The sequence below is a fragment of the Symphodus melops genome (genome assembly GCF_947650265.1).
Source record: "Symphodus melops genome assembly, chromosome: 4".
NCBI lineage: Eukaryota > Metazoa > Chordata > Actinopteri > Labriformes > Labridae > Symphodus > Symphodus melops.
In genome coordinates this window covers 14,415,930-14,433,365 of record NC_136694.1, presented here as the reverse complement: position 1 = coordinate 14,433,365, position 17,436 = coordinate 14,415,930, and the positions used below count along the sequence as shown (strand labels likewise).

Here is a 17,436-nt window from a genome sequence, read left to right as displayed (position 1 = left end):
TCAGAGAAATGTTCCCTTGTTGATGAGAGTAGATATTATCTAAAATGATTCCTCCCCTTTGTCAGATATGATGGATCACATAAGGGTTTTGTACAATTTAAGACTTATCATGACAGCAGAAGCTGTCACTTCCAAACAAGCTAAGACTTGATTTGCATCAGTGTTCACTATGTGATCACTATGAGCATCGTGTGATGACAGCTCTTTATGAGACAATGTCCGATCTTCTGCTCCATCTTCAGATTATAATAAGCAGAATTTGTCCTCACAGCTTCAGACCAACACCTCTGTTTTCTCTCTCATGGTCACTCTTTACTATTAATTATTCAATTGTTGATATTTATTTTTTATATTTGTACAAATAGAGCACTGTATACCAAAGTCTGCCCCACAAGGGACAAGTGTTGTGAATTAGCTTTGGCTGAAAACACTATGATACATTTAACCAGACGACTGCTCAAGCTTATCTATGTGGTTGTATCAGTCCCTATTCAAATAAACCCTAATTTACAAATGAATTCCTTGTGTGTTAAACATACCTTGCCAATAAAGCTAATTCTGACTGTGATTCTGCAGCTCGGGCCTGAAGACTGCCGGTGGCGTACTCTTCCTTGTTTCAGTAACTTGTTTTCTAGCGCTCCTCTCCGTCAATAGTGACATGATCATCTTCCATTACCTGTTCGCTGGGTTCAACTGTGTGCAGGTGAGCACATCAGCTCTCTCGGAAAATGTTTGAATGCTTGATTTTATTTTGGCTGAGTTATTTTACCGTCTTTGTCCTCTATCCCTAGGGTCCCTTTGTCTTCTTCTTCCGCATCGTCTTCAATAAGGAAGCCAGGAATGCCATGAAGTACTGCTGCAGCCGCAAGCGCCCCGATCACATGATCAAATCAAAAGCTTCTGTGAGTCCCTCTGAGAAACACAAACTCTACTCAGACACCTCCAGCATGTAGAGCAGAGGTTAACATACACAAACTGATTTATTTGGCCTCATATAAATCACATCATCTGATCTCTAAAGTCTCCACCTACTTTTCCTGACCTCCTTTGTGCTTTTATTGACAGTGTTGTGTGTTATATGTTGATTCTGGAGTTTATTTTCAACCTTGAACATTTAAACTAAAAATAGGTTGGGTTTTTTTGTCCTGAAGTAATACCCCAGAAGAAAAAGGATTTTATTTGATCCATTACTGTCTTTGTCGCTAGCTAATTACTCTGTGGACACACTCAACAACACACTTACACTTACTTGTTTTTTTGTTTTTTTTACTGAGACGTAAACTGTCTTTGTTGTCTGATCTGTGCTCTTTTATTTAAGTAATTCAACATCATTGTAAATGAGGGAAAACTCAATGTTTTTGATGCTTAAATAAAGGTTTGAAATCAAATAAAATTTAGAGCACATCAATGAGCCACACATTTGATTACAGTAAGTCTCAGAAATCCTCCCTGTATACTATACTACATGTATAGTACATGTGCATTCATCAGCTACTTTAAACAGTAACCAGCAAACTTTCTTCTCTGTGAGATGAAGTCTGAAAAAGGGCGGCTGTTTCAGGAAGCCCTTGAGCTTGAGTTTGGATTAGAATAAGTATCAGCAGCCACAAGAATACAATTTCAGTAAATGATAATCAGATGTGTCTCATGGTTTGCTCTTCTCCTCTCTGATATCTGTTTACAGGGTTACAAAGGCAACACAAACTACATGGACGGCAAGTTGTACCACCTTCCCTTTGGAGACTCCAGTGTGTCTCTCAACGGGACAGTGCAGAGCGGCAAAAGTCAGCAGAGTTATGTGCCATTTGTCCTCAGGTAAGTTAGCATAATGATTATCAAGTCATTGAAAATGCATCATTACCTGACAGATTGACAACAGCTGCTGTGAACTGATTTCTTGTCTTCTCAGGGACGATGGTTTAGGTAACAGTCAGGCTCACATCGCTCTGAATGACCATGCATCAGTCTTCCATGAAACTAAAGAACACCTGGATGGTATTTTTCTCACCAACTTCCTTTGATTTTGTCAAAATTCAGATTGATTGATTGATGGAGTGATTACAGTAGAGTGATTGTTTAAACTGTATCACATCCTCTCAGATCGTGACAGCGACTCAGACAGTGACCTGTCTCTAGAGGACGATCAGAGCGGTTCCTATGCCTCTACCCACTCCTCTGACAGCGAGGATGAGGAGGGTCCACTCCCCCCTGATGAATGCTGGGAAAACCTGGCGTCCAATGGTGTCAAGAGAACACAACCACATGGTACAAAAGCCCATCTCCAACCCATTGTTTTGCCTTTTATTAGCTATCATTATATTCAACGTTCTGTTCTCAGCATCAGATAATGTAAAAATAAATTGAACAGAGGCATTTTTTACACACCTGCTTATCTGAAGGTATTACTAAAACTACAAAAGCCCTTCTAATCACCTGAATCAAAAAAATGACATTGATGGAGGGACAAAAAGGTTCTTTCAACATAATCCAAAAGCAATTCTGGTTTTCTCTCCTCCAACAAGCTAAAAGGTAGCTGAATTGGAGGATATGCCCTTATTAAGTTTCACCAAATAAAAAAATGTTGCAGTTTCAGAGTCAGCGTTAAAGTCTTGTTTATCAAATAACAAAACAACTGAGGGGTGCTGAAACTCATTTTGTGTCTCCTATGAGGACAACAAACACCCTCTGAATCTTTTGGTATTTAAAATGTGTTACAATAACATCAAACTCATCTCACCGTGTCCATCAATTTATCAATTCTTTTTGTTTTTCAGACAACAGTTTGAATAAGAGTTACTGGCCTGTTGATTACTCAGCAGCAGGGAGCGACAGCGAGCTAGCAAGTGCAGACAGATTGAAACTGGAGACTTTGGCTTATCAGGATCAGAGTCTCAGCCGTGATGCACGTACGTTATCAGAAGGCCGGAGTCAGGACAGCATGACAGTGCTGCTGCCCAGTCTGCCAAACCTCCATGCCCACCCTCACAGAGGTAAAAGTCTGTAGGAGTGTGTACATAGCACAGTCCTTCTTTGCATATTTTCAATATAGAAAAACAAATCTGTACATTTTCCTAAAGGTTTCACATTTTGTTTTTATCCTCTTCAGGGATACTAAAGAAGAAGCAGCTGTCTCCCATTGTAGAAAGGAACGGTCTGAACCGCATCCACAATGAACTCTGTGAAAATGCTCCTGACACTGGGTCTCCACAGGGATCCTGCTCGAGTGACAGACGAGCCGGTCCGGCTAAACCCAGCTTCCCCGATCAGCTGAATGGTGTTGCCATGAGCATCAAGGCGGGAACTGTGGATGGAGACTCATCAGGATCAGAGTGAGTGTACACTCAAGCCACACATCCACAAACAAACATAAGCATGACATACTGTATGTAGCTCCCTTACTGTGAGCTTGTTCGATTTCTATCATTGTGTGTCACAGAAGTCCTTCAGTTTGTCCCTCAAATGTCTGTGTCAAACTACGACCTGTGCTGCTGTCTCAGTGCTGTTTTCATTGCTTGTGGTCCGTCTCATATTCACGTATTTATCTTAAATGTTAAAGTTAAACCAAACACAAATAGCACCCATCCTGCTTTAACACAATTTGTCAATATAGGGCAAGGTCCTAAACATTTTCAATGAGGTAGGAATTTAAACCTAAAGGAATATGGACCTAAAGCAGTTCATCTTAATGGAGTGATGAAGCATCATAATTGTAAGGTTGAAAAAATAAGCATAAATGATTTGTAAAAAAGATGAAGTTCTCATCATTTAGTTTCTCATTTCAAGTTTTGTTCCTTTAAAAAAGTTTATATGTTGAAAGATTTTAATTTCTAAAAACATGCTTCCTGTTTTTGCCTGCTAGATGTTTGGTCTGAATCAAAAATAGTCAGATTTAGGTTAAATAAAGTTGAATTTTTTTGAAGTTAAATTTTTTGTTCAAACTGTCAATAGTATAAACATTTTTGAAGTTTTAGAACTAATCTGTATCTATAAAAAGCTGTGAATTCACATCGTATGTCCAGACATTATGGCTCATTGTGACACTAAAGCTCAGATTCTGTCTGAGTGTTAAATTTAAAGCTGGAATGAACATCCTGTAGACAGACAGGAGACGCACACTGGTAAACTTCCACTTTGATAAGTGTTTATCAAAGGCACTTAGAAATACATTATCTGTGGATAATGTTCAAATTGTCTTTTTTACTTTAATATTAAAAAATAGTTCACTAATCAACCGTCTTTGCTCCCTCCCCCTTTCCTAAAATCATAGATTTTTATACTTTAATTTTATCCCATAAAGCTCTGATCCTCATGTACCGCAATTAGGATCACTGTCTACAGATTGGTGCATTATTTAAGCATCTGTAATCTGTCATCTGTGTGTGTGTGTGTGTGTGTGTGTGTGTGTGTGTGTGTGTGTGTGTGTGTGTGCGTGTGCGTGCGTGCACGTGTGTGTGTGTGTGCGTACGTGTGTGTGATGTGTGGACAAATGTTTCATTCCCTCATGTGTTGTTTCATGCTTTCCTTTTGTGTTTCCGTTTTGTGTTGTGTTGTGCTGCACCTGCACTCATCTCCATCCAACTCCTCCTCTTTCTCCCACACCACCCTGTGTTCCCAGCAGCCACTGCAACACCACCATGTGACAGCGCTGACAGAGGGGTGTGTCTTTGCAGGTCATAGAGCCTCATTCCTCAACAACAACAACAACAACAACAACAACAACAACTACTGAAAAAAGGGAGCAGCAGGCTTACCCCATGAAGACAAATGTGGAAACAGAAAGAATTCCCTCCAGACATTGTATGTGTGTGTTTGTGTGTCTTTGAGTTAATACATGTGTGCCAAACCTCAGGAGTCCTAGCACTGGTCCAGGCTAACACACATTGACAAAAATAAATGTCACTCTCCCTTTAAACAAATCATTTTGTTTACATACTTGAAGCAATGCACTTTTTTTTAATTCACTGCTCAATTTATTATTTTGTTTAACTTTTTTTGTAAGTGTTCAAGAACATATATGTTGTTTTATAAAGACCGTGGAGCATTAACGTGATATGTTTTGTTTGAATTTGGGAGGGTCATTTAGTTTTAGACTCGCAAACATTCAGGGAAATTCCACTTTCAAACACAACTTGTTTGTGATATCTTCCTGGTTCGCCTGTTTCGACTGAAGCTGTTTTACGTTTCAGTGCCAGTCTGAAGAGTTCAAACTCTTGACTTTCTTGAAATGCCTCGAACGTCCACGAGATACAATGCGGTGGAGTGGAGCTTTTTTACAGACACTGATTTTGAAAATAAGGACAAAAGAACGGTTGTATCTGCTGGTTAATGGAAGCTCCATATAAGCTATGTCCCCTTAATGAAGGAGGACAGACTGTACTGCTCAGCCTATCAGGAGGGAAAAACTGCGCCTGCAGACTCACAAAGGACTCAAAGGACATTTGATACATCTTTCGTAAATCACTGAGGGCCCAATTTTTTTGTATGGATATTTAAAGTGCTCTCATTTTTCATTGATGTATTTGGATGAATGCGTTCATGCGAGTTCAGTGACTAAACAGCTGTATTTTATTAGCTACGCAGCCTTTTGTCATTTGTAAAAAAAAAAAGAAATACATGTGCTGTAATACTATTTGAGCTGTAATCCATTTGTACTGTACAGAGTGGCCTGTAAATGAATCAAGGACATATCTTTATATGGAAGTAAAGATGTAAACTGCTTTTATGAAATACTTTTTATCAGACTTACTTCTTTCAAAGTTGTGATATTTGTGGATGCCATATCATTAACCATGTGACTTTATTGTAAATAATTTCATTGCATATGAACCAACATGACCAGATCACTCATATCCAGTCTGGTATCCCAGCAGAGGATAGTCTCTTTGACTCTGCAGCTCCTGTTTTTACTGATTAAACTGTTTTCTACCATTCCATTCATATTTCAACTCTCCTTCAGTGCCAAGTTGATGGTAATAACTTTTGTGACTTTTTTTTTTGCTTCTGTGAAATATGCTTTACATGAGGGTACATGCTTCTGTTAATGTCCTATGTGCTTTAAAAAAGAACCAACTTACAAAGTCTTGAACAGCAGAAATGTAAGCCTGATGATGACCATGAAAAGGACTTTATCTAGAATCTTTGATATGTGGGTGAATGTACTACATATTTGGAAATTGTGTAAGCTTTTTGACCACGGAAACACATTTCCTAGAGGACTTAATGAGAATTAGATCAGTAACCGAGACAAATCCAGTTTGAATGGTGACAAAAATGTGTATATCTTAAGAGGTAAATCTATCAGAGGATCTTCAAATCAATCTTTGAGGTTAAACTCAAATACTGACTCTTAATAGTGGCAAACATTTAAGACCTTTAATCTATAGTAGAAGAAGTAGGTAAAAGGGGCTGATATTTTAGCCTTTTTTTCAAAGGAAAAAAACAACCCTTAATCCTTATTTTGTTCACTTGTCGTGAACAAAACTCCCACTTCATGCGTCCCTATGTGACCTGACCGCAGTCTGACCTCTCGCTCTGTCCCTCTTTATTACAAATTTAAAATTTCATACAAGAAAAACAAGACATTCCCAGTTATTTAAATACAAAAAAAATGTCAGAACAGACATTATATTGCGCAAAATGTAATGAGAGATTTGGAGTGCTGAAACTTTAGGTTAGGAATTAACCCCGGTTCTCTGAAACAGTGAGGTATGTCACCTGTACGGCATACATTTTAGGACATCCTCAGGTCTCAGACGAAGGTGTCAGACCTCAGACGAAAAAGCATCAGTTCTCAGGAAAACCTCCGTCGGGTGTCAGACCTCAGACTAAACGGCCTCAGATGAAACTGTCTCAGACTAAACGGCGTCAGACCTCAGACGAAACGGCCTCAGACGAAAAAGCCTCAGACGAAAAAGCCTCAGACGAAACGGCCTCAGACGAAAAAGCCTCAGACGAAAAAGCCTCAGACGAAACGGCCTCAGACGAAAAAGCCTCAGACGAAAAAGCCTCAGACGAAACGGCCTCAGACGAAAAAGCCTCAGACTGAACGGCCTCAGACGAAAAAGCCTCAGACGAAACGGCCTCAGACGAAAAAGCCTCAGACGAAACGGCCTCAGACGAAAAAGCCTCAGACGAAACGGCCTCAGACGAAAAAGCCTCAGACGAAACGGCCTCAGACTGAACGGCCTCAGACGAAAAAGCCTCAGACGAAAAAGCCTCAGACGAAAAAGCCTCAGACGAAACGGCCTCAGACATATTTATTTTATTTATTTTTAAATTCGAGGGGTGGGGGGGGGTGACTAAACGGCCTCAGATATAATTATTTTATTTATTTATATATTTTTAAATTGGGGGGGAAGCGGAGCGTTGCCGGGGAACATGAAACGTCATCAAGATGCGACCACAACAACCCTGGCGCGTCTATGGGCGCGGAATGAAAATACAGTAAGTAAGTTTTAGTTAACGTTCGCCGTTCTGTTTCTTTTGCTTATGCCATTGTTATATATATTGATTTATTGACTTATGGTTAAAAGGTAGGAAGAGAGCTAGCGTTATATTATATTTTTTAAATTGTAAAATTAGGCCGATACTATTGTGTCTTGCTAATCGTAGCTAGCTTCAGTAGTAGCAATTGCTACAAATGTACATAGCATACGTTTGTAGCAGACACATATTTTAGCTCCCTTAAATGATTATGGGAGGCTTTAAATGATTAACGCTGTGAGGCTATTAAAGCACTTAAAACAGTGAAGTGATTAGGTCGTGTATTGTAGTAAATCAAATTCTCACATTTTGTTTGATATTTAAAATGAACCAAGTGTAAATACTGACCATTAGTCCTAAAATTATAGCTCGTTAAATTTCAAATGACGTATTGTATAGAAAGCTGTCAGTTGTGGATTTCTACTAATTGCCTAACGCTATTATTTTGCAATAACATTTTTGTTGTTTACTTTTTTTCAGACATTGGTGCAAGATGTCAACTGACAGCAAGAGTGAAAGGAGTATCCACAATCATCAATATACTTATGAGGCTATGTATGTATGAGTTTTAGCTGAATAAAGTTACTACCTCTTAAGTAGAATGTTCACACCCAGAAATGTCCATAATTCCACTGGCTAGCTATTTTGCATCAGTACAGGTGTTAGAATATCATTCAACCTATGGTTGTCACACTTAACGTTTTGTAGAGGATATGATAATATTGTTATTCAGAAATGGCTTGAAACAGAAGGAAATACGCTCTGTATTGGCTTCATCTGGACATGAAATCAGGTAGGCCTGCATTTTGAGAAATGTGTTGCTGTATCAGATACCATTGACATGACACATCTCTGATATGCACATTGTCTTATAATTACAAAAGTCTTTTCCTTGTGGACAAGACACAATGCATGTGCTTTTATAAGGAAAGCATGTATTGTGGTTGTTTTGTGACCTAACAGTGAGAGACACATGAGAAGGATTTTGAAAGTTCTGGGATTGAGGCGGAGAGACCCCCAGCGACCTCTCACTGAAATCCGCAAAGCTGTGGAGGTAAGCCTTAATAAAACAAGTATCGTCAATAAGGCTAAGATATTAATATGTTTTTCTGGAACCTTTGTTGCAGGATTTTTGCCGATATATTGAATACATGTAATGAAATGTTAGTTGCTCAGGTTGTATTTGCAGTGTTTTTCCTTATGATAATTCAAATGGTTTAATATGTTGTGCAATGTGTTGATTTACAGAGTGAGATGAGACAGTGGTCACCTGAACAAGGCATCAGGGCAATGCTGAAACGGGTTCGGGATATCAGAGGAGTGCAGCCTTGCTACAGGTTGGTCTCTATACTTTGCTGTTAATGTTATGAGGTAGAAGCTCATTTCAATTAATTTGTAGGTCATTTTAATTAATTTGTAATCTCCTGTTAATATAGAAATGATGTTGCTGAAATAATGAGGGATCTGGATGCAAGTGGTCTTCAAAAAAGAGCTCCTGGCAAGAAGAAAATTCACCGGAGGAATTACTTCTGCCATGGCCCAAATGACACCTGGCACATTGATGGTACATATCTTATCTTTTAAATTTAAGTGATCAACTTCTAAGATGGTAAGTTTATACTCATTCAGAAACATACATTGTTCCATACAGGTAATGACAAACTGAAGTTCTTTGGCATGTGGATACATCTAGGTATTGATGGGTATGTTGCATTTTCTTCGCAGTCTGTAAATTCATTGATAATTTAATGTTCCATGAAGATTAGGTGTTGATGTAGATTTTGTCACATATGGCCATGTAGACTTTCAGTAAAAGTCTTGCTATGATTACACGTGCCATAACAGTAATTCAGTCCTATTATAGTAATGTGAATATGTGCACCTTTTCTGTTGTTGTCCACTCAGTTTTTCTAGGAAACTTCTTTGGTTGAAGCTAGGCACTTCCAACCGCAAGCAAAGATTTGTTGCAAGATACTTCTACGATGCTGTTCAGGAGCAGGGTGGTATGCACTGTATTGTTTTTAATTGGTTGGAATTCCTAGAAAACAGTTACCAAGCGAAAGATTTAAGTTTTGGTAACAATAGAATGTCCTTGATATGGTTTCAAATACCAAACAGTTATGGCACAAACAAAAGATTTTCTTTTTGTATGCTCAGGCTGTCCCAAATTGATTCGAGGTGACAGAGGAAAGGAGAACCTTGTTGTTGGTCAAATGCAGATGGCATTTCACATGCGTGAGCAGGGGAACCAGGCACAGCAGTGCTTCAGAATGGGGACATCAGTGCACAACCAGGAAAGTTTTTACATTTATACACAAATATTTTTAGACCGGCACTGATGGCATTCAAAATAATAGTGTAATTTTTCATTGTTTAGAGAGCCGAATGGTTCAACAGCATTTTAAAGAGGGCATGGATCAAGAAATGGCTGATAACATTTGAGGTATAAAAGCAAATGATTTAACAATACAGACGTAATAAAAAAAGTACGCTCCTAAAGTTTAATGTTTTTTTGCTTGACATTTACACCAGCTTGATGTAAAATGAACATCCAACACCAACTGACAATTTAGATGTTTGACTTTCTTTTGTTTTTGGACCATATCTTGGATTAGATAGTTTTCTAAATGTAATGTGTTGCTAGTCAAGGCTGATTGAATCTGTCCCCAAGAAACACATATAAACTGTAGAGTATAAGATCAAAAAAGTCCTCGTCAAGCAGGAGCATTTGCTTTATTCTATTGCCTTCTGAAGTGATCCTAACTGTTGTGTATGCGTATTTAAGGAAAAGCATGAGGATGTTTTGACTTAATATAAAAGAAAATAAATGCTGCATACCCTGATTTTCTAGTTACTTTGCTACATGACTTTATTTTTATTTAAAAAACCCACTCATCTTTGGGAATTAAAATCTTGTAGTTTTTGGGCATTTCCTCACTCTTATTGTAATCATAGACTTGATTGACATAAATTTAGAATTTGGTTCACTGATGTAATGCTAAAACATACAACTTCTGTCTTTTTCAAAATCACATGCTTAGGCCATGATGGAGTCTGGCATCCTTGAGCTTGACAACCCTGTACACATGTAAGTCAATAATGATCAGATTAATTGCATGTCACTAACAGATTTAATGTTAACATTGAGTTCCATTTCTTTCTCCAAAGCAACTGCTTGCAGTACACACACCTTCCACTCCTTCAGAAAGATTTGAAAACTGAGCAGATAACATGGAACACCCATGACATCCGCAAACAACGCTATGCTGCAGGTCCATTTGGGAAGCCAGATGTTCTCTACACGTCCCCACCTCCTGGTATGTTACTTGCAAGTTGCAACAAAAGTTGATAATCTTTATTTAACTTAATTCTAACGTAACAAAACACACGTCATTTGCCAATGTAATCACACCATTGCATCAGACTGACAGATTATAGGAACAAATTCTGAAATTTGTAAATATTTGTTTATGTTTTAGTGTTGGCTACCTATCTTTTTAATTTCATATTACTAAATCTGTAAACCTACTTAAAACATTTCATATTTAAATTAACATGCAGGAAAGACATTGAAGCTTCAGCTTAAAGCATTGTAGGTCATGGTGAACTGATTTATATGCATGCTCTGAAACAGCTTTGCAATTATTGATGTACTTGTCATTCTAATGGAAAATGTTCCCCCAATTGCAGGTTTTGCTGACATGCTGTGCCCAGTCGACACAGACCTCCTCGACTACGCTAAAGAACTTGTCAGTGAGAAAGATGAACCATCAATGGTGGCAAACCAGGAGTTCCGAGACATGTGCCATGCCATTTTGGAAAGCAGTCATTTTCCAAACACAGCAGATGGTTGTCTTGCTGCATACCTCATGATAGTCCAAGAATTCACCACTGCCATGAACAAGAATACAATTCCTACACCCTGTACATTTGCAGAGGCAAATGAGATATACGAAGTTCTCATCAGACAGAGGATGGGAGGGGAGTGAGCAAGTGACATCTTTAAAACACCTCACCAGTCTTCCTTTGGCTAAGACAAGCGACAGGGCTATCAGCTGGAGTATATTAAATACCTTTTGAGAAATAAAATGATACAAATAACTGGCAATGTTTTTATTTGAACATTTTCACAGTATTGGAAGTTTAGTGTTCAGAAAAAGTGAAACTTTCTTGTTAAACAATGTTTTCCATGTTTCAAAGGTCCTAACCTACATTTTGATTTCTTGATAATTTTCAACTGTAAGAAAAGAATTTCAGTGCTTCATAAACAGCAGACTACAACATACAGCAAAACATATTAGCACAGTGGTAAAAATGTACTGTTGAACCCCAACTTATTGCTTGATTACCAGCTGTAGCCATATCGGCTTGCAAGATCAACTCCTGACTTGAGGAACTGTACAACATCAGATGCGGCAGGCCTCGATGCGGGGTCATAGCTTACCAACCCACTAAGAAAACTGTACCTCTCACTGAGATGTGCTAGGGCATGTGGTGGGGTTTTGGCAGCCATTAGTGCAACCAGCTCTCGTTGTTTCTTGACCTTCCACGGAACAGACCCAGTGAGGAGCTCCAGGTATGTAGCTCCCATGGACCACATGTCTGTCTGCAAGGAGGCCTCTTCAAAGTGTAGAATGCATTCGGGAGCCATGTAAAGATAAGTACCACCAGTTGGCCCTACAGCCTGTGCAGTGAACCTACTGCCTTGACGAACCATCACAGTGTCTCTAATGTTTGCCAGGCCCCAGTCTGTCAGGATTGCCTTCTTAGATGGGTAGTGAACCTGTAAGGTATTGAAATACAAATCTTTTAAGGTCAGGTTGTCCAAAATCTCACAGATTGTATAACTGGTCAAAACCACGTGGCTGCAACAGACATAATACCTATATAATTCCCATACTAATTACAGTCCTATTACCCATAGTGTCCAATGTTTATGGTATTCAGGTAGGATGCACTTTTAACTTTTTTTTTATTGATGTGCAGTGAATCTCAGGAAACAGATGCAAGGCAACCTTGGCAGAGGGATGAAGCTCACAACTTAGCACCACACCCACAATATGGGTTAATTTGTCTTTACAATTTTTTTTCAGTTGCTTGATAGATTTCTCAGATCAGAATTTAAAATCTCAAAACTTATTATTCAACCTCCACATGTAGTCATTGGTGCACATCATAAAACAAATTTCTAATTGTTTTGGACAAATCCTTTGGGACATTCATGCAAATTATGTATAGTCGTCCACTCTTTCCTACATTTAAGTGATCATGCCATGTCGATCAAAATGTGTTACAGTATTGAAAATGTGACATGTTCAACCATTCTGCATGTACTGATTCATGCAATGAACGAATGATTAGATGTTTCAGGGGGCAAGACAATCAAAAATAACCTATGTAAAACATGTTTATCTACAGTACATAACATACGCTCTGGATAATGTAGGAAATTGTATAAGTGTACATAATCCTTTGCATGAATATGCCAAAGCATTTGCATCTGCAGTACTGCATCTGTTTCACTTGTTGAAAAAGCAGAGAAATTGCTTTTCTGATGTGCATAAGTGACTTGATGACGTGGAGGTTGAACAAATAGTTGAGAATTTCAGTTGTGATCTGGGAAAATTAACAAAATCAGGGAGAAAAACTGTAATTCAAGACAAGTAGCTTACCATGACATTTGCTGGCTTTAAGTCTTGGTGAATGATTCTTTGTGCATGGATATACTCAACAGCCATTGAAAGGTCCAATGATATGAAACTGGCATCATGTCCTTCGAGCTAACAAGACAAAAGGTAAAATATATGTAAACTAAAGAAATAGTGAAAATGTTGCTCAAATTAAACATTATGGGGTCAAGTGTGCAGAAATCGTAACTATGTCCTGCATCTCTTCCGAAATAAATGTACAAGTATTGACAAGAACGTCAACTTCCAAATTACCCATAGGTGGAAGTGCAATAAAAAAAAGGCACAGATACAGCTCTAGCAAATAAAATGCTTTTATGGCAAACATCCTGTGCTTCTGTGGCAGCAGACAAAGTAAGTAAGCCCCCCCCACAGACACACCTAAACATTGTTCATGCAGACATAAGAGAAAGAGTAATGGCACCTTTACAAAGCAGTTGTCTGTATGAAGCACTGCTTCCAGGGTGGCTCCGTGAATGTATTCGGTCGCCAACAAAAAGCAGGTCTCACTGCGGGCTGCTGCCATGAGTCTGACAATGTTGGGATGAGACAGTCTCCTGATAAAATACAAGACAAAGAACACAATGTAGTGTCACATTGTTTTACAACATTGATAAATACAATGATAAATGTATCATTATAAAACTTTCGCAAACACAGCACTATCAAATAAAAAAACAATATAAATCACATGTAAGTTCTTACAAGGACACGTTTATTTCATGTTGGATGTCGTCGTCCTCACATCCTGCAGAGCCAAATACTATCCTTTTAACAGCTGCCGGAGTACCATGGAAAGAACCTTGATATACCTTGCCAAATGTTCCTTCACCAAGTAGGTTTTCTTCATCGTATTTAATTAAAGCCTTGTCCACATATGGAACACGTGGAAGATACACTTGGGGATAAAAACACACATTATCAAACAGCTGCCACTTGGTGCTCCAATCACTCCTGTCATGTTTGTAGAACAGTCATATCTAAACCATGCAAGGCTATCTCCAGGAGCTGTAGTCAGTTTCTACCCCTGAAATATGACAACTTTTATTCTTTCTTTGGTTTAACTCAACCTCTGCTTAAAAATATGTCTAATGATAAATCTAACAAAAAACATTACTTACATGATGGTAAAATGGGAGTCATGCTGGACGATTCAGGGAGAAACATATTTGCAGAACCTACAAATAGCTCTTCATCTCCCTCCACTGCTCTCCTTTCCCCTATAGGTGCACATGGTGACAGCCCTTGGCTTACAGCTCTGCCTATAATTGCAGATGACCCTGAATTTACATCCACCTGTGACCTGCACTGGCTTTCCTTTCTCGCTCTCCCTGTCTCCAGTTCACCTGAGCTGGATGTCTTAGGATGGATATCCTATGAACACATTTGGAGAAAATATCTATACTGCATGTTTTCCACTGTGTACTAACTAATGTCCGTGACACAAATAAGACCATAATGAAGATCAAGGCTTTACCTGATCTGCAAGACTCCTACCCACATCAGTTTCAGGGAATTCATCTGCAAAATAAGACATGTATTAGACTAAAACTGTAACCATGCAATAGTGCACACATACTACACAACCATATACCGGTTCAATATGTAATTTCAAGATACACTAAAAAAAGTCCATACATTCAGTATCGGCAGACATACAGATGCCACTTTCATCATCGCCCACATCAGTTTTAAGGAGTTCATCTGCAAAATTAGACACATTACACAAAAAAATATAAACATACATTAGCAAACACATAGTGCACAAGCTTATATAGGTTGGAAATGTAATCACAAGACAAAATTTAAAAAATCTTTCATTTAGCATTGGCAGATATACAAGTACACACCTGAGGCGGAACTTAGATCACCTGAAACCATGACATCTGCAAAAAAACAATATTTCTTACAAAATTAACAAATTGGACATTAAAGATAAAAGCAATACTTATTACACTATTGCCTATTAATTACCACATTCTCTTCGTCCAACATAAACTGTCCTTTTCCATGCAGTCGAAAGGTCTGAAACAGTCTTATACTCTTTGTGAAAGTCCTCCTTACTCCACCTGGACCCATCAGAATGGCAAAGGGTGAACTCACTCCCCTCAACATCCCCTGGCCAGAAACTGTTTTTGCCTATGTTGACCAAGTCATCATAGGTTTCATGGCCTTGTAGAAGGACGCGAGGTGGAGTTTCATCCAAAATCAGTTTCTGGTACCGTCCATACTTTCTGAGAGTTCTAGGCTTCCACTCCATTGGAGCCAGTCTTATCTAACATCAAGGGAAAAAAATAAAATAAAATGTAATCATAATAATAAGAAGGTCTTTACAAAGATATGTATACAACACATTCATACAATCTGTGTCTGTGGCTTAGTATTCACACACCTTCACTAATGATTTTCCACAGCCCAAATCTTTATCATTGAGTGGAAATTGTTTTTTCTTTACTTGGGGCTTTAGTAGCTTTTTGGCTTTGCCAAATGCCTCTGCTGCACCTGTAAAGTAGTTATACATTTAGACTGACAATTGTGTCAAGCCAAGCGATCTAAACTATTTCTTAGTAACAGTACTAGCTCTTACAACTGTGTACAATTTTATTTTTCCTTACTTAAAAATGCATTGGCCCTTCTTGAGTTGGTGTCATCTGCAATATGAGAAGGGCAGTGTTATGAAACAACTGCATTAATTCCACAACTGCCACAGGCTTCTGTACAGTGAACTTCATATACAAATGTGATGTCCTCATATTGTACGTTCAATCAGCCTGTAATTTTTTACAAGTTGTGCAACAACTATCAATAGTCAAGCCTACCTGTTTTGTCAGCTGCCAGGAGCTTTTTGACTTTGGCATCAAAGCCTTTTTTGGTAAGCTCACCTACAAATTAAATTTGAAGTGGAGGGAGTGACAATAATGCAGTAGTCAGTCACCAAATCTTGAATCAAATTCACCTTTTATATTTTAACAACAAAAAGTACACATACATACATGATTAAAGCTCAATTCTGTCAGCGTTGTGTGGCAGTTAAAGTCAGCATGAATGTGCTACCATTACCGTTAAACCACAATGAAACAGTCGTTACCGTTTTCAAGTTCTTTTTGAAGATCCTCATAGGCTTTCACTTTGTCCATCTGCTGAAATATATATGGATCAATTACTGACCAATTTAGCAAAACATTAGCCATTGCTACTAACGTTAATGTACTGAAGCTAGCTACGATTAGCAAGACACAATAGTATCGGCCTAATTTTACAATTTAAAAAAATATAATATAACGCTAGCTCTCTTCCTACCTTCTAACCATAAGTCAATAAATCAATATATATAACAATGGCATAAGCAAAAGAAACAGAACGGCGAACGTTAACTAAAACTTACTTACTGTATTTTCATTCCGCGCCCATAGACGCGCCAGGGTTGTTGTGGTCGCATCTTGATGACGTTTCATGTTCCCCGGCAACGCTCTGCTTCCCCCCAATTTAAAAATATATAAATAAATAAAATAATTATATCTGAGGCCGTTTAGTCACCCCCCCCCCTCGAATTTAAAAATAAATAAAATAAATATGTCTGAGGCAGTTTCGTCTGAGGCTTTTTCGTCTGAGGCCGTTTCGTCTGAGGCTTTTTCGTCTGAGGCCGTTTCGTCTGAGGCTTTTTCGTCTGAGGCCGTTCAGTCTGAGGCTTTTTCGTCTGAGGCCGTTTCGTCTGAGGCTTTTTCGTCTGAGGCTTTTTCGTCTGAGGCCGTTTCGTCTGAGGCTTTTTCGTCTGAGGCTTTTTCGTCTGAGGCCGTTTCGTCTGAGGCTTTTTCGTCTGAGGCTTTTTCGTCTGAGGCCGTTCAGTCTGAGGCCGTTTCGTCTGAGGCTTTTTCGTCTGAGGCCGTTTCGTCTGAGGCTTTTTCGTCTGAGGCCGTTTCGTCTGAGGCTTTTTCGTCTGAGGCTTTTTCGTCTGAGGCCGTTTCGTCTGAGGCTTTTTCGTCTGAGGCTTTTTCGTCTGAGGCCGTTTCGTCTGAGGTCTGACGCCGTTTAGTCTGAGACAGTTTCATCTGAGGCCGTTTAGTCTGAGGTCTGACACCCGACGGAGGTTTTCCTGAGAACTGATGCTTTTTCGTCTGAGGTCTGACACCTTCGTCTGAGACCTGAGGATGTCCTAAAATGTATGCCGTACACCTGACCACCTGACCAGGAAGAGGTGTGTTTGCTAAGACTGAGGATGGGACGTTATGTCAGGCTTTTATAGTAGGAGGAAGTCCCTCCTCCAGAG

The 17,436-nt window shown here is 38.9% G+C and overlaps 3 protein-coding genes across 9 annotated transcripts in view; 2 read left to right on the top strand and 1 right to left on the bottom strand.

Annotated features, from left to right (window-relative positions):
- Positions 1–5,931, top strand: part of celsr2 (cadherin, EGF LAG seven-pass G-type receptor 2) — a 58,244-nt gene extending 52,313 nt beyond the window's left edge. The window contains exons 27-34 of one of the 3 annotated variants that reach the window (XM_079340659.1): positions 577–703; positions 792–902; positions 1,685–1,815; positions 1,910–1,995; positions 2,101–2,265; positions 2,775–2,990; positions 3,107–3,329; positions 4,671–5,931. In XM_079340659.1, the coding sequence (XP_079196785.1) occupies positions 577–703; positions 792–902; positions 1,685–1,815; positions 1,910–1,995; positions 2,101–2,265; positions 2,775–2,990; positions 3,107–3,329; positions 4,671–4,677 (1,066 nt within the window). In that variant the 3' untranslated portion in view covers positions 4,678–5,931. Of the gene's footprint in view, positions 1–576; positions 704–791; positions 903–1,684; positions 1,816–1,909; positions 1,996–2,100; positions 2,266–2,774; positions 2,991–3,106; positions 3,330–4,615 lie in introns of all 3 variants that reach the window. The other 2 variants (XM_079340658.1, XM_079340657.1) reach the window with 2 other exon arrangements.
- Positions 5,932–7,299: 1,368 nt separating this feature from the next.
- On the top strand, positions 7,300–11,571 carry LOC306823233 (uncharacterized protein). The gene is made up of 13 exons (XM_079342681.1): positions 7,300–7,443; positions 7,963–8,037; positions 8,216–8,275; positions 8,446–8,536; positions 8,731–8,819; positions 8,919–9,046; positions 9,134–9,185; positions 9,388–9,485; positions 9,640–9,776; positions 9,860–9,925; positions 10,524–10,570; positions 10,651–10,799; positions 11,173–11,571. Exons 1-13 carry the CDS (start codon positions 7,394–7,396, stop codon positions 11,469–11,471), a joined length of 1,341 nt encoding a protein of 446 aa, XP_079198807.1. The 5' UTR covers positions 7,300–7,393; the 3' UTR covers positions 11,472–11,571.
- LOC306823232 (uncharacterized protein) lies at positions 11,259–16,639 on the bottom strand. 5 transcript variants are annotated; one of them, XM_079342679.1, is made up of 15 exons: positions 16,559–16,639; positions 16,258–16,309; positions 15,989–16,051; positions 15,785–15,820; positions 15,562–15,671; positions 15,144–15,444; positions 15,020–15,055; positions 14,808–14,873; positions 14,647–14,690; positions 14,516–14,543; positions 14,291–14,431; positions 13,875–14,067; positions 13,594–13,726; positions 13,155–13,262; positions 11,581–12,265 (listed from the first exon to the last, which is right to left on the bottom strand). In XM_079342679.1, exons 1-15 carry the CDS (start codon positions 16,622–16,624, stop codon positions 11,828–11,830), a joined length of 1,815 nt encoding a protein of 604 aa, XP_079198805.1. In that variant the 5' UTR covers positions 16,625–16,639; the 3' UTR covers positions 11,581–11,827. The 5 variants fall into 5 exon arrangements, with proteins under 5 accessions (XP_079198806.1, XP_079198805.1, XP_079198802.1 ...); XM_079342680.1 differs by lacking the exon at positions 11,581–12,265 and adding an exon at positions 11,259–11,387 and having other exon boundaries at positions 13,154–13,262; positions 14,291–14,543; XM_079342676.1 differs by having other exon boundaries at positions 14,291–14,543.
- Positions 16,640–17,436: the final 797 nt, after the last annotated feature.

Coding starts and splice junctions, on each gene's coding strand:
- LOC306823233 (XM_079342681.1), top strand. CDS start 7,394: ATGCGACCACAACAACCCTGGCGCGTCTATGGGCGCGGAATGAAAATA. Junction 8,537..8,730: donor AAATCCGCAAAGCTGTGGAG/GTAAGCCTTAAT, acceptor GTTGATTTACAG/AGTGAGATGAGACAGTGGTC. Junction 9,186..9,387: donor ATACATCTAGGTATTGATGG/GTATGTTGCATT, acceptor TTGTCCACTCAG/TTTTTCTAGGAAACTTCTTT.
- LOC306823232 (XM_079342676.1), bottom strand. CDS start 16,624: ATGAAACGTCATCAAGATGCGACCACAACAACCCTGGCGCGTCTATGG. Junction 16,052..16,257: donor TCAAAAAGAACTTGAAAACG/GTAACGACTGTT, acceptor TTTAATTTGTAG/GTGAGCTTACCAAAAAAGGC. Junction 15,672..15,784: donor AAGGGCCAATGCATTTTTAA/GTAAGGAAAAAT, acceptor ACTACTTTACAG/GTGCAGCAGAGGCATTTGGC.